Genomic DNA, 14,822 nt, shown 5'->3' on the forward strand with positions numbered 1-14,822 from the left:
AGAGTCAACATTTTGGGCATAAGCCCATCATCGATTCTCCTGCTCCTCGGATGCTGCCTGACCGGCTGTGCTTTTCCAGCGCCACACTCTCGACTCGGATCTCCAGCAGCTGCAGTCCCCACTCTCTCCTAGTTCCTTTTACTTGGTTCGGAGCTTGGTTAGACTTCACTTGGAGTACTGTGTGACAGTTTGGGGTCTCCGGAACTCAGGGCAGACCTGATTGTGGGAGAGAGGGAGCGCAGTGAAGAGTCGTCACTTGTTCCTGGGATGGCTCTCTGACTCTATCGGAAACCTAACTGAATAATAGATGCAGCAACTATTACAACTGAACTGTTTTAATATAGTAACATCCCGTTTACAGACCCCTTGGCAAAGGACAATTTAGACACAGATTCTCTCACATTCAATTCAGGAGGATGAAGAGAAGATTCCGAGAGGGTTGTAGACAGGAGACATTAAGCTGAAAATGTGTTGCTGGAAAAGCGCAGCAGGTCAGGCAGCATCCAAGGAGCAGGAGAATCGACGTTTCGGGCATAAGCCCTAAGCTTCCAGCTCTTCAGAGGCTAATTCCTGAGAACACCAAAACCCAGAAATCCTGATCTGGGAGAGCTGGCCACTCCCATTCAGGCTGCATTAAACTCCCCCCCCCCCCCTCCCCCGAGTCGTTTATTCAAGCAGAACAGTTCGCTACCTCCCTCCCTTCAACCCGACAAAAGCACCAGGAGGAAGCAGTCTCTTAAACTGACAGCATTGTCATGCAAGGGAGTCAGGAATTATTGGGGGGGGGGGGGGGGTGGGGGGGTGGCGGGGGGTGTGTGGGGGAGGAGAGGCAGGGAGAAGAAGGAGATAAGATCCCATCCACATCGGTTGTGATTCACTGAACGGGGTGGGGAGGGGGGGGGGAAAGGATTTGAAGGCCCACTCCTGCTCCCTTTGCTGGTTTTCACATGGCTGTGGGTCTGGAGTCACGTGTAGGCCGGATAAGGGCTTTCCCTACAGGACGATAGTGACCCAGATGGATTTTAAAGAACAATCAACAATTTGCTTCCAGGTCACTTTCACTGACTACTCTCTGAACCGATGCCGGATGTAATGGCGACTTCAGATTCCGCTCCATGTCGGGGAGAGGCCCGTGTTCACAATAGAATAGAATCCCAACAAGTCCACACAGACCCTCTGAAGAGTAACCCACCCAGACCCATTCCCCTACCCTATATTTACCCCTGACTAAAACACCTAACCTGCACATCCCTGGGCACTTTGGGACAATTTCCCACGGCCAATCCACCCTAACCTGCACATCCCTGGGCACTATGGGACAATTTCCCACGGCCAATCCACCCTAACCTGCACATCCCTGGGCACTATGGGACAATTTCCCATGGCCAACCCACCCTAACCTGCACATCCCTGGGCACTATGGGACAATTTCCCACGGCCAATACTCCCTAACCTGCACATCCCTGGGCACTATGGGACAATTTCCCACGGCCAATCCACCCTAACCTACAAATACCGCCCCCGTCACCCCCAAGAACGTGAGCTGGGACCTCGGGATTACTAGCCCTGTTGGGAACAGGAATGGCTGATGTACAATTGCCAGGCAGATGCCTTCCCACCAGTTGGAGACGTGCTAACTATCTCCCGGTCTGCTCTGTCCCTCCAGGCTCCCTGATCCTGGTCGCTGGCTACGTGTTTGCCTGCCGCTCAGTCTCCCGCGTGGTGCTCCATCGAGGCGGTCAGCAGGTCACCATCGCCAGCTACTTGCCTTTCGGAGGCACCCGCTCCTTCACGGTGCCCCTACGCCGGGTGTCATGCATGGCCCACCGCAGCCAGGTGCCCTCTGTGGTCCCCCTCAGGATCCAGGGTCACCGCTTCTACTACCTCCTGGACAAGCAGGGTCAGTTCTACAACGCTAAGCTCTTTGACACCACCGTCGGCGCCTACAGGAAGCTGTGACCCGTCCCTGAGGGAGAACCTGACAAGGCCTGGCCACCCACTCCTGCAGGTTTTCGACAACTGTATCCCTGGGGCCGCTGCGTTAGCTGAAAGACTTACATACTTTGTTGTGCACGGACGTGGGGGTGAATCGAGGAATTGTCGACCTCGGTCAGCGCTGATCAGGGAATCATTTACAGAGAACTCCACCTTCCTCATTTAAGTGCGGTTTTTTTCCTCTCTGACTTTGGTTGTGCCTTTATCGCATTTGAGGAAAGATCACAAGCAGTCGTCTCTCTCTTGTCGTGCTAATGCAGCTCTCCAACTGCAGGAAGTGTAACACCCCATTGTTTCAGGCTAAGAATGGCAAATGTGATTTATCCAGGAATAAAATTATACAGAAGGAAAAACAAGCAGTGCTTTGGTGAGCGGTGGTTTGCTATTCATTGTTTTAACCATGTTTCCCCCATGCATTCTATCATTAATATGTTCTGAATTCACCAGAGGAAATTCTCTCCCTCTGTCTCCTCATCTTAGACCTAAATAGAGTCATCGAGATGTGCAGCACGGAAACAGATCCTTTGGTCCAACTCGTCCACGCTGACCAGATAGCCTAACCTAATCTCGTCTCATTTGCCAGCACGCGGCTCATATCACTCCAAACCCTTCCTATTCATATACCCATCCGGATGCCTCTTAAATGTTGTAATTGTACCAGCCTCCACCACTTCCTCTGGCAGTTCATTCCATACACATAAAACCCACTGCGTAAAAAAGTTGCCCTTAAGTCCCTTTTATATCTTGCCCCTCTCACCCTAAACCTATGCCCTCTAGTTTTGCCCCTCATGATTTTATAAACCTCTATAAGGTCACCCCTCAGCCTCCGACACTCCAGGGAAAACAGCCCCAGCCTGTTCAGCCTCTCCCTGTAGCTCAAATCCTCCAACGCTGGCAACATCCTTGTAAATCTTTTCTGAACCCTTTCAAGTTTCACAACATCCTTCCGCTAGGAAGGAGACCAGAATTGCAAGCAATATTTGGAAAGTGTTGGATGTATGTTTGCTCACTGAGCTGGATGGTTCGTTTTCAGACATTTCGTCACCGTACTAGGTAACATCTTCAGTGAGTGGGTTCTAGATTAGACTGGTGCTGGAAAAGCACAGCAGGTCAGGCAGCATCCGAGGAGCAGGAAAATCGACGTTTTGGGCAAAAGCCCTTCATCAGGAATAGAAGCAGAGAGCCTGAAGGGTGGAGTGTATAAATAATGAAAAGTAGTGGACCCAGCAGCGATCCTTGTGGCACTGCACTGGTCACAGGCCTCCAGTCTGAAAAACAACCCTCCACCACCACCCTCTGTCTTCTACCTTCGAGTCAGTCCTTTATCCAAGATGGTTAGTTCTCCCTGTATTCCGTGAGATCTAACCTTGCTATCCAGTCTCCCATGGGGAACCTTGTTAAACACCTTACTGAAGTCCATATACATCACATCTACCGGTCTGCCCTCATCAATCCTCTCTGTTACTTTGTCAACAAACTCAATCAAGTTAGTGAGACATGATTTCCCACGCACAAAGCCTTGCTGACTATCCCTAATCAGTCCTTGCCTTCCCAAATACATGTACATCCTCAGGATTCCCTCCAACAACTTGCCCACCACCGAGGTCAGACTTCACTGATCTGTGGTTACCTGGCTTTTCCTTACCCCCTTCTTAAACAGTTCTCCACGGTAGCCAACCTCCAGTCTTCCGGCACCTCACCAGTTATTATGATACAATATCCTCACAAGGGACTCAGCAATCACTTCTCTAGCTTCCCTCAAGAGTTCTAGGGTACACCTGATCAGGTCCTGGGGATTTATCCACTTTTATGCATTTCAAGACATCCAGCACATCCTCCTCTGTAATATGGACATTTTTCAAGGTGTCACCATCTATTTCCCTACAGTCTATATCTCCCATGTCCTTCTCCACAGTAAAGGCAGAATTGATACTGCAGATGCTGGAGATTAGATTCTGAAAGATTAGAGTGGTGCTGGAAAAGCACAGCAGGTCAGGCAGCGTCCGAGCAGCAGGATAATCGATGTTTCGGGCACTTTGCCTGTCTGACCTGTCATCCCCCAACCGTGCAAATTAGCTTCGTCTTTCACCAAGAGCATAAACAGACAGATGACGGACAAGAGTGGGACAGTCAGCCTTTTGACACAGCTGCCCTATTCAATACCCGACTGGAGTTTAACATAACCTACTGTGGGAGCCTCAGTGGTTAGCGCTGCTGCACCACGGCGCCAGGGACCCGGGTTCGATCCCACCCTCGGGCGACTGTGTGGAGTTTGCACATTCTCCCCCGTGTCTGCGTGGGGTTTCTCCCAAAGATGTGCAGGTTAGGGTGGGTTGGCCATGGGAAATTGTCCCATAGTGCCCAGGGATGTGCAGGTTAGGCCGTGGGAAATTGTCCCATAGTGCCCAGGGATGTGCAGGTTAGGGTGGATTGGCCTTGGGAAATTGTCCCATAGTGTCCAGGGATGTGCAGGTTAGGGTGGATTGGCCATGGGAAATTGTCCCATAGTGCCCAGGGATGTACAGGTTAGGGTGGATTGGCCGTGGGAAATTGTCCCATAGTGCCCAGGGATGTGCAGGTTAGCGTGGGTTGGCCATGGGAAATTGTCCCATAGTGTCCAGGGATGTACAGGTTAGGGTGGATTGGCCGTGGGAAATTGTCCCATAGTGTCCAGGGATGTGCAGGTTAGGGTGGATTGGCCGTGGGAAATTGTCCCATAGTGTCCAGGGATGTGCAGGTTAGGGTGGATTGGCCGTGGGAAATTGTCCCATAGTGCCCAGGGATGTGCAGGTTAGGGTGGATTGGCCATGGGAAATTGTCCCATAGTGTCCAGGGATGTGCAGGTTAGGGTGGATTGGCCGTGGGAAATTGTCCCGTAGTGCCCAGGGATGTGCAGGTTAGGGTGGATTGGCCATGGGAAATTGTCCCGTAGTGCCCAGGGATGTACAGGTTAGGGTGGATTGGCCGTGGGAAATTGTCCCATAGTGTCCAGGGATGTGCAGGTTAGGGTGGATTGGCCGTGGGAAATTGTCCCATAGTGCCCAGGGATGTGCAGGTTAGGGTGGATTGGCCGTGGGAAATTGCAGAGTTACAGGGAAAGGGTAGGGGCTAGGTCTGGGTGGGATGTTCTTTGGTGGGGTGGTGTAGACACAATGGGCTGAATGGCCTGCTTCCTCACTGTGGGGAATGCATCATTCTACATTTGATAATCCTCCATCCAGTTGGTCAGTCAGAATGTCTCTCGCCCGGCCTTTAAAATATTGCTCTGTCCTGAATGCAGTGAACATTGAGGAAGAGAATTACAAAGAGTCTGAGTCCTCTGGGAGGGAATGTTTCCCCCTCTCTGTCTGAAATGGACTCTGTCTTATGTTTAAACAGTGCTGCTCCCCAGTTCCACATTGTCTCCCAAGAGGAAAGACCCTTTTCCCATCCACTTGGTCATGTTCCCTCAGGTTTTACTGGGTACCTGAAACAGTACTGTCACTTTGTTATTGCAGTTTTATTTTGAATTGGTTTAACTTTTCAATCCTTTCAGGCACGTTCCACGCTGGAAGTCAAGTGGTTACTTGAGCTGATAAAATTGCACATTTTCTCGTTTTAAACAAGTGAACCCAACACCAGTATCGAGTCTAGAGCCCGTACCCCAGTGAGAGTCAGTGTGTGTGTGTGTGAGAGAGAGAGAGCCCATACCCAGTGAGAGTCAGTGTGTGTGTGTGTGTGTGTGAGCCCGTACCCCAGTGAGGGTCTGTGTGTGTGTGTGTGTGAGCCCGTACCCCAGTGAGAGTCAGTGTGTGTGTGTGTGTGTGTGAGCCCGTACCCCAGTGAGAGTCAGTGTGTGTGTGTGTGTGAGCCCATACCCCAGTGAGAGTCAGTGTGTGTGTGTGTGAGAGAGAGAGCCCATACCCAGTGAGAGTCTGTGTGTGTGTGTGTGTGTGTGAGAGAGAGAGCCCATACCCAGTGAGAGTCTGTGTGTGTGTGTGAGCCCGTACCCCAGTGAGAGTCAGTGTGTGTGTGTGTGCGAGCCCATACCCCAGTGAGAGTCAGTGTGTGTGTGTGTGTGTGAGAGAGAGAGCCCATACCCAGTGAGAGTCAGTGTGTGTGTGTGAGCCCGTACCCCAGTGAGGGTCTGTGTGTGTGTGTGTGAGCCCGTACCCCAGTGAGAGTCTGTGTGTGTGTGTGTGTGTGTGTGTGAGCCCGTACCCCAGTGAGAGTCAGTGTGTGTGTGAGCCCGTACCCCAGTGAGAGTCAGTGTGTGTGTGAGCCCGTACCCCAGTGAGAGTCAGTGTGTGTGTGTGTGTGAGCCCGTACCCCAGTGAGAGTCAGTGTGTGTGTGTGTGAGTGTGTGAGCCCGTACCCCAGTGAGAGTCAGTGTGTGTGTGTGTGTGTGTGAGCCCGTACCTCAGTGAGAGTCTGTGTGTGTGTGAGCCCGTACCCCAGTGAGAGTCTGTGTGTGTGTGTGTGTGAGCCCGTACCCCAGTGAGAGTCAGTGTGTGTGTGTGTGTGAGCCCATACCCCAGTGAGAGTCAGTGTGTGTGTGTGTGAGAGAGAGAGCCCATACCCAGTGAGAGTCTGTGTGTGTGTGTGTGTGTGTGAGAGAGAGAGCCCATACCCAGTGAGAGTCTGTGTGTGTGTGTGAGCCCGTACCCCAGTGAGAGTCAGTGTGTGTGTGTGTGCGAGCCCATACCCCAGTGAGAGTCAGTGTGTGTGTGTGTGTGTGAGAGAGAGAGCCCATACCCAGTGAGAGTCAGTGTGTGTGTGTGAGCCCGTACCCCAGTGAGGGTCTGTGTGTGTGTGTGTGAGCCCGTACCCCAGTGAGAGTCTGTGTGTGTGTGTGTGTGTGTGTGTGAGCCCGTACCCCAGTGAGAGTCAGTGTGTGTGTGAGCCCGTACCCCAGTGAGAGTCAGTGTGTGTGTGAGCCCGTACCCCAGTGAGAGTCAGTGTGTGTGTGTGTGTGAGCCCGTACCCCAGTGAGAGTCAGTGTGTGTGTGTGTGAGTGTGTGAGCCCGTACCCCAGTGAGAGTCAGTGTGTGTGTGTGTGTGTGTGAGCCCGTACCTCAGTGAGAGTCTGTGTGTGTGTGTGTGTGAGCCCATACCCCAGTGAGAGTCAGTGTGTGTGTGTGTGAGTGTGTGAGCCCGTACCCCAGTGAGAGTCTGTGTGTGTGCGTGTGTGTGTGAGCCCGTACCCCAGTGAGAGTCTGTGTGTGTGTGTGTGTGTGTGAGCCCGTACCCCAGTGAGAGTCTGTGTGTGTGTGTGTGTGTGTGAGCCCGTACCCCAGTGAGAGTCTGTGTGTGTGTGTGTGTGTGTGAGCCCGTACCCCAGTGAGAGTCTGTGTGTGTGTGTGTGTGTGTGAGCCCGTACCCCAGTGAGAGTCTGTGTGTGTGTGTGTGTGTGTGAGCCCGTACCCCAGTGAGAGTCTGTGTGTGTGTGTGTGTGTGTGAGCCCGTACCCCAGTGAGAGTCAGTGTGTGTGTGTGTGTGAGCCCGTACCCCAGTGAGAGTCAGTGTGTGTGTGTGTGTGTGAGCCCGTACCCCAGTGAGAGTCTGTGTGTGTGTGTGTGTGTGTGTGAGCCCGTACCCCAGTGTGAGTCTGTGTGTGTGTGTGTGTGTGAGCCCGTACCCCAGTGAGGGTCTGTGTGTGTGTGTGTGTGTGTGTGAGAGCCCGTACCCCAGTGAGAGTCAGTGTGTGTGTGTGTGTGTGTGTGTGTGTGTGTGTGAGAGCCCGTACCCCAGTGAGAGTCAGTGTGTGTGTGTGTGTGTGTGTGTGTGTGTGTGAGAGCCCGTACCCCAGTGAGAGTCAGTGTGTGTGTGTGTGTGTGTGTGTGTGTGTGTGAGAGCCCGTACCCCAGTGAGAGTCAGTGTGTGTGTGTGAGCCCGTACCCCAGTGAGAGTCAGTGTGTGTGTGTGTGTGTGAGCCCGTACCCCAGTGAGGGTCTGTGTGTGTGTGTGTGTGTGTGTGAGAGCCCGTACCCCAGTGAGAGTCAGTGTGTGTGTGTGTGTGAGCCTGTACCCCAGTGAGGGTCTGTGTGTGTGTGTGAGCCTGTACCCCAGTGAGGGTCTGTGTGTGTGTGTGAGCCTGTACCCCAGTGAGGGTCTGTGTGTGTGTGTGAGCCCGTACCCCAGTGAGAGTCTGTGTGTGTGTGTGAGCCCGTACCCCAGTGAGAGTCAGTGTGTGTGTGTGTGTGTGTGTGTGTGTGTGAGCCTGTACCCCAGTGAGAGTCTGTGTGTGTGTGTGAGCCCGTACCCCAGTGAGGGTCTGTGTGTGTGTGTGTGTGTGTGTGAGCCCGTACCCCAGTGAGAGTCTGTGTGTGTGTGTGTGTGTGTGTGAGCCCGTACCCCAGTGAGGGTCTGTGTGTGTGTGTGTGTGTGTGAGCCCGTACCCCAGTGAGAGTCTGTGTGTGTGTGTGTGTGAGCCCGTACCCCAATGAGAGTCTGTGTGTGTGTGTGTGTGTGTGTGAGCCCGTACCCCAGTGAGAATCTGTGTGTGTGTGTGTGAGCCCGTACCCCAATGAGAGTCTGTGTGTGTGTGTGTGTGTGTGAGCCCGTACCCCAATGAGAGTCTGTGTGTGTGTGTGTGTGTGTGTGTGTGTGAGAGCCCGTACCCCAGTGAGGGTCTGTGTGTGTGAGCCCGTACCCCAGTGAGAGTCTGTGTGTGTGTGTGTGTGTGTGTGTGTGTGAGCCCGTACCCCAGTGAGGGTCTGTGTGTGTGAGCCCGTACCCCAGTGAGGTTCTGTGTGTGTGTGTGAGCCCGTACCCCAGTGAGAGTCTGTGTGTGTGTGTGTGTGTGAGCCCGTACCCCAGTGAGAGTCAGTGTGTGTGTGTGTGTGTGTGTGTGTGTGTGAGCCCGTACCCCAGTGAGAGTTAGTGTGTGTGTGTGTGTGTGAGCCCATACCCCAGTGAGAGTCTGTGTGTGTGTGTGTCCGTACCCCAGTGAGAGTCAGTGAGTGTGTGAGCCCGTACCCCAGTGAGGGTCAGTGTGTGTGTGTGTGTCCGTACCCCAGTGAGAGTCTGTGTGTGTGTGTGTATGTGTGTGAGCCCGTACCCCAGTGAGAGTCAGTGTGTGTGTGTGAGTGTGTGTGTGTGTGTGAGCCCGTACCCCAGTGAGAGTCTGTGTGTGTGTGTGTCCGTACCCCAGTGAGAGTCAGTGAGTGTGTGAGCCCGTACCCCAGTGAGAGTCAGTGTGTGTGTGTGTGTGTGTGTGTGTGTGTGAGCCCATACCTCAGTGAGAGTCTGTGTGTGTGTGTGTGTGTGTCCGTACCCCAGTGAGAGTCAGTGTGTGTGTGTGTGTGTCCCGTACCCCAGTGAGAGTCAGTGTGTGTGTGTGTGTGTGAGCCCATACCCCAGTGAGAGTCAGTGTGTGTGTGTGTGAGCCCGTACCCCAGTGAGAGTCTGTGTGTGTGTGTCCGTACCCCAGTGAGAGTCAGTGTGTGTGTGTGTGTGTGTGTGAGCCCGTACCCCAGTGAGAGTTAGTGTGTGTGTGTGTGTGTGAGCCCATACCCCAGTGAGAGTCAGTGTGTGTGTGTGTGTGTGTGTGTGTGTGTGTGTGTGTGAGCCCGTACCTCAGTGAGAGTCAGTGTGTGTGTGTGTGTGTGTGAGCCCGTACCCCAGTGAGAGTCAGTGTGTGTGTGTGAGCCAGTACCCCAGTGAGAGTCAGTGTGTGTGTGTGTGTGAGCCAGTACCCCAGTGAGAGTCAGTGTGTGTGTGTGTGTGAGCCCGTACCCCAGTGAGAGTCAGTGTGTGTGTGTGAGCCCGTACCCCAGTGAGAGTCTGTGTGTGTGTGTGTGTGTGTGTGTGTGAGCCCGTACCCCAGTGAGAGTCTGTGTGTGTGTGTGTGTGAGCCCTTACCCCAGTGAGAGTCAGTGTGTGTGTGTGTGAGCCCGTACCCCAGTGAGAGTCAGTGTGTGTGTGTGTGTGTGTGTGTGAGCCCGTACCCCAGTGAGAGTCAGTGTGTGTGTGTGTGTGTGAGCCCGTACCCCAGTGAGAGTCTGTGTGTGTGTGTGTGAGCCCGTACCCCAGTGAGAGTCTGTGTGTGTGTGTGTGTGTGTGTGTGTGTGAGCCCGTACCCCAGTGAGAGTCAGTGTGTGTGTGTGTGAGCCCGTACCCCAGTGAGAGTCTGTGTGTGTGTGTGTGTGTGTGTGTGTGAGCCCGTACCCCAGTGAGAGTCAGTGTGTGTGTGTGTGTGTGTGTGAGCCCGTACCCCAGTGAGAGTCTGTGTGTGTGTGTGTGTGTGTGTGTGAGCCCGTACCCCAGTGAGAGTCTGTGTGTGTGTGTGTGTGTGTGAGCCCGTACCCCAGTGAGAGTCAGTGTGTGTGTGTGTGAGCCCGTACCCCAGTGAGAGTCTGTGTGTGTGTGTGTGTGTGTGTGAGCCCGTACCCCAGTGAGAGTCTGTGTGTGTGTGTGTGTGTGTGTGAGCCCGTACCCCAGTGAGAGTCTGTGTGTGTGTGTGTGTGTGTGTGTGTGTGAGCCCGTACCCCAGTGAGAGTCAGTGTGTGTGTGTGTGAGCCCGTACCCCAGTGAGAGTCTGTGTGTGTGTGTGTGTGTGTGTGTGTGAGCCCCTACCCCAGTGAGAGTCAGTGTGTGTGTGTGTGTGTGTGTGAGCCCGTACCCCAGTGAGAGTCTGTGTGTGTGTGTGTGTGTGTGTGTGAGCCCGTACCCCAGTGAGAGTCTGTGTGTGTGTGTGTGTGTGTGAGCCCGTACCCCAGTGAGAGTCAGTGTGTGTGTGTGTGAGCCCGTACCCCAGTGAGAGTCTGTGTGTGTGTGTGTGTGTGTGTGAGCCCGTACCCCAGTGAGAGTCTGTGTGTGTGTGTGTGTGTGTGTGAGCCCGTACCCCAGTGAGAGTCTGTGTGTGTGTGTGTGTGTGTGTGTGAGAGCCCGTACCCCAGTGAGAGTCTGTGTGTGTGTGTGTGTGAGCCCGTACCCCAGTGAGAGTCAGTGTGTGTGTGTGTGAGCCCGTACCCCAGTGAGAGTCTGTGTGTGTGTGTGTGTGTGTGTGAGAGCCCGTACCCCAGTGAGAGTCAGTGTGTGTGTGTGTGTGTGAGCCCGTACCCCAGTGAGAGTCTGTGTGTGTGTGTGTGTGTGTGTGTGTGTGAGCCCGTACCCCAGTGAGAGTCTGTGTGTGTGTGTGTGTGTGTGTGTGTGAGCCCGTACCCCAGTGAGAGTCTGTGTGTGTGTGTGTGTGTGTGTGTGTGTGAGCCCGTACCCCAGTGAGAGTCAGTGTGTGTGTGAGCCCGTACCCCAGTGAGAGTCAGTGTGTGTGTGTGTGTGAGCCCGTACCCCAGTGAGAGTCTGTGTGTGTGTGTGTGTGTGTGTGAGCCCGTACCCCAGTGAGAGTCTGTGTGTGTGTGTGTGTGTGTGTGTGTGTGTGTGAGCCCATACCCCAGTGAGAGTCAGTGTGTGTGTGTGTGTGTGAGCCCATACCCCAGTGAGAGTCAGTGTGTGTGTGTGTGTGTGAGCCCATACCCCAGTGAGAGTCAGTGTGTGTGTGTGTGTGAGCCCGTACCCCAGTGAGAGTCTGTGTGTGTGTGTGTGTGTGTGTGAGCCCATACCCCAGTGAGAGTCAGTGTGTGTGTGTGTGTGTGAGCCCGTACCCCAGTGAGAGTCTGTGTGTGTGTGTGTGTGTGTGTGAGCCCGTACCCCAGTGAGAGTCTGTGTGTGTGTGTGTGTGTGTGTGTGTGTGTGTGAGCCCATACCCCAGTGAGAGTCAGTGTGTGTGTGTGTGTGTGAGCCCATACCCCAGTGAGAGTCAGTGTGTGTGTGTGAGTGTGTGTGTGAGCCCGTACCCCAGTGAGAGTCTGTGTGTGTGTGTGTGTGTGTGAGCCCGTACCCCAGTGAGAGTCAGTGTGTGTGTGTGAGTGTGTGTGTGAGCCCGTACCCCAGTGAGAGTCTGTGTGTGTGTGAGCCCGTACCCCAGTGAGAGTCTGTGTGTGTGTGTGTGTGTGTGAGCCCGTACCCCAGTGAGAGTCTGTGTGTGTGTGTGTGTGTGTGTGAGCCCGTACCCCAGTGAGAGTCAGTGTGTGTGTGAGCCCGTACCCCAGTGAGAGTCAGTGTGTGTGTGTGTGAGCCCGTACCCCAGTGAGAGTCAGTGTGTGTGTGTGTGTGAGCCCGTACCCCAGTGAGAGTCTGTGTGTGTGTGTGTGTGTGTGAGAGAGAGAGCCCGTACCCCAGTGAGAGTCAGTGTGTGTGTGTGTGTGTGTGAGCCCGTACCCCAGTGAGAGTCTGTGTGTGTGTGTGTGAGCCCGTACCCCAGTGAGAGTCAGTGTGTGTGTGTGTGTGTGTGTGAGAGAGAGAGCCCGTACCCCAGTGAGAGTCAGTGTGTGTGTGTGTGTGAGTGTGAGAGAGAGAGCCCATACCCCAGTGAGTCAGTGTGTGTGTGTGTGTGAGAGAGAGAGCCCATACCCCAGTGAGAGTCAGTGTGTGTGTGTGTGTGTGTGAGAGAGAGAGCCCATACCCCAGTGAGAGTCAGTGTGTGTGTGTGTGTGTGTGTGAGCCCGTACCCCAGTGAGAGTGTGTGTGTGTGTGTGTGAGCCCGTACCCCAGTGAGAGTCTATGTGTGTGTGTGTGTGAGAGAGAGAGCCCATACCCCAGTGAGAGTCAGTGTGTGTGTGTGTGTGTGAGCCCATACCCCAGTGAGAGTCTGTGTGTGTGTGTGTGAGTATGAGAGAGAGAGCCCATACCCCAGTGAGTCAGTGTGTGTGTGTGTGTGAGAGAGAGAGCCCATACCCCAGTGAGAGTCAGTGTGTGTGTGTGTGTGTGTGAGAGAGAGAGCCCATACCCCAGTGAGAGTCAGTGTGTGTGTGTGTGTGTGTGTGTGTGAGCCCGTACCCCAGTGAGAGTCTGTGTGTGTGTGTGTGTGTGTGTGAGAGAGAGAGCCCATACCCCAGTGAGAGTCAGTGTGTGTGTGTGTGTGAGCCGTACCCCAGTGAGAGTCTGTGTGTGTGTGTGTGTGAGCCCGTACCCCAGTGAGAGTCAGTGTGTGTGTGAGCCGTACCCCAGTGAGAGTCTGTGTGTGTGTGTGTGTGTGTGTGTGTGAGAGCCCGTACCCCAGTGAGAGTCAGTGTGTGTGTGTGTGTGTGAGAGAGAGTGAGCCCGTACCCCAGTGAGAGTCAGTGTGTGTGTGAGAGAGAGCCCATACCCCAGTGAGAGTCAGTGTGTGTGTGTGTGTGTGAGAGAGAGAGAGCCCATACCCCAGTGAGAGTCTGTGTGTGTGTGTGTGTGTGTTTGTGAGCCCATACCCCAGTGAGAGTCAGTGTGTGTGTGTGAGAGAGAGAGCCCGTACCCCAGTGAGAGTCAGTGTGTGTGTGTGTGTGAGCCCATACCCCAGTGAGAGTCAGTGTGTGTGTGTGTGTGTGAGCCCATACCCCAGTGAGAGTCTGTGTGTGTGTGTGTGAGTGTGAGAGAGAGCCCGTACCCCAGTGAGAGTCAGTGTGTGTGTGAGCCCGTACCCCAGTGAGAGTCTGTGTGTGTGTGTGTGAGCCCGTACCCCAGTGAGAGTCTGTGTGTGTGTGTGTGTGTGTGTGAGCCCATACCCCAGTGAGAGTCTGTGTGTGTGTGTGTGAGCCCGTACCCCAGTGAGAGTCTGTGTGTGTGTGTGTGTGTGTGAGCCCGTACCCCAGTGAGAGTCTATGTGTGTGTGTGTGTGAGAGAGAGAGCCCATACCCCAGTGAGAGTCAGTGTGTGTGTGTGTGTGTGAGCCCATACCCCAGTGAGAGTCTGTGTGTGTGTGTGTGAGTATGAGAGAGAGAGCCCATACCCCAGTGAGTCAGTGTGTGTGTGTGTGTGAGAGAGAGAGCCCATACCCCAGTGAGAGTCAGTGTGTGTGTGTGTGTGTGTGAGAGAGAGAGCCCATACCCCAGTGAGAGTCAGTGTGTGTGTGTGTGTGTGTGTGAGCCCGTACCCCAGTGAGGGTCTGTGTGTGTGAGCCCGTACCCCAGTGAGGTTCTGTGTGTGTGTGTGAGCCCGTACCCCAGTGAGAGTCTGTGTGTGTGTGTGTGTGTGAGCCCGTACCCCAGTGAGAGTCAGTGTGTGTGTGTATGTGTGTGTGTGAGCCCGTACCCCAGTGAGAGTCAGTGTGTGTGTGTGTGTGTGTGTGTGTGTGTGAGCCCGTACCCCAGTGAGAGTTAGTGTGTGTGTGTGTGTGTGAGCCCATACCCCAGTGAGAGTCTGTGTGTGTGTGTGTCCGTACCCCAGTGAGAGTCAGTGAGTGTGTGAGCCCGTACCCCAGTGAGGGTCAGTGTGTGTGTGTGTGTCCGTACCCCAGTGAGAGTCTGTGTGTGTGTGTGTATGTGTGTGAGCCCGTACCCCAGTGAGAGTCAGTGTGTGTGTGTGAGTGTGTGTGTGTGTGTGAGCCCGTACCCCAGTGAGAGTCTGTGTGTGTGTGTGTCCGTACCCCAGTGAGAGTCAGTGAGTGTGTGAGCCCGTACCCCAGTGAGAGTCAGTGTGTGTGTGTGTGTGTGTGTGTGTGTGTGTGAGCCCATACCTCAGTGAGAGTCTGTGTGTGTGTGTGTGTGTGTCCGTACCCCAGTGAGAGTCAGTGTGTGTGTGTGTGTGTCCCGTACCCCAGTGAGAGTCAGTGTGTGTGTGTGTGTGTGAGCCCATACCCCAGTGAGAGTCAGTGTGTGTGTGTGTGAGCCCGTACCCCAGTGAGAGTCTGTGTGTGTGTGTCCGTACCCCAGTGAGAGTCAGTGTGTGTGTGTGTGTGTGTGTGAGCCCGTACCCCAGTGAGAGTTAGTGTGTGTGTGTGTGTGTGAGCCCATACCCCAGTGAGAGTCAGTGTGTGTGTGTGTGTGTGTGTGTGTGTGTGTGTGTGTGAGCCCGTACCTCAGTGAGAGTCA

At 54.1% G+C, this 14,822-nt stretch overlaps 1 protein-coding gene across 1 annotated transcript; it reads left to right on the forward strand.

Annotated features, from left to right (window-relative positions):
- Positions 1-1,581: 1,581 nt before the first annotated feature.
- On the forward strand, positions 1,582-1,959 carry tmem223 (transmembrane protein 223). The gene has a single exon (XM_087998674.1). It carries the CDS (start codon positions 1,582-1,584, stop codon positions 1,957-1,959), a length of 378 nt encoding a protein of 125 aa, XP_087854800.1.
- Positions 1,960-14,822: the final 12,863 nt, after the last annotated feature.

The sequence above is a fragment of the Chiloscyllium plagiosum genome, unplaced genomic scaffold (assembly GCF_037043375.1).
Source record: "Chiloscyllium plagiosum isolate Xiang-an unplaced genomic scaffold, Cpla_swu_hap1 HiC_scaffold_21, whole genome shotgun sequence".
NCBI lineage: Eukaryota > Metazoa > Chordata > Chondrichthyes > Orectolobiformes > Hemiscylliidae > Chiloscyllium > Chiloscyllium plagiosum.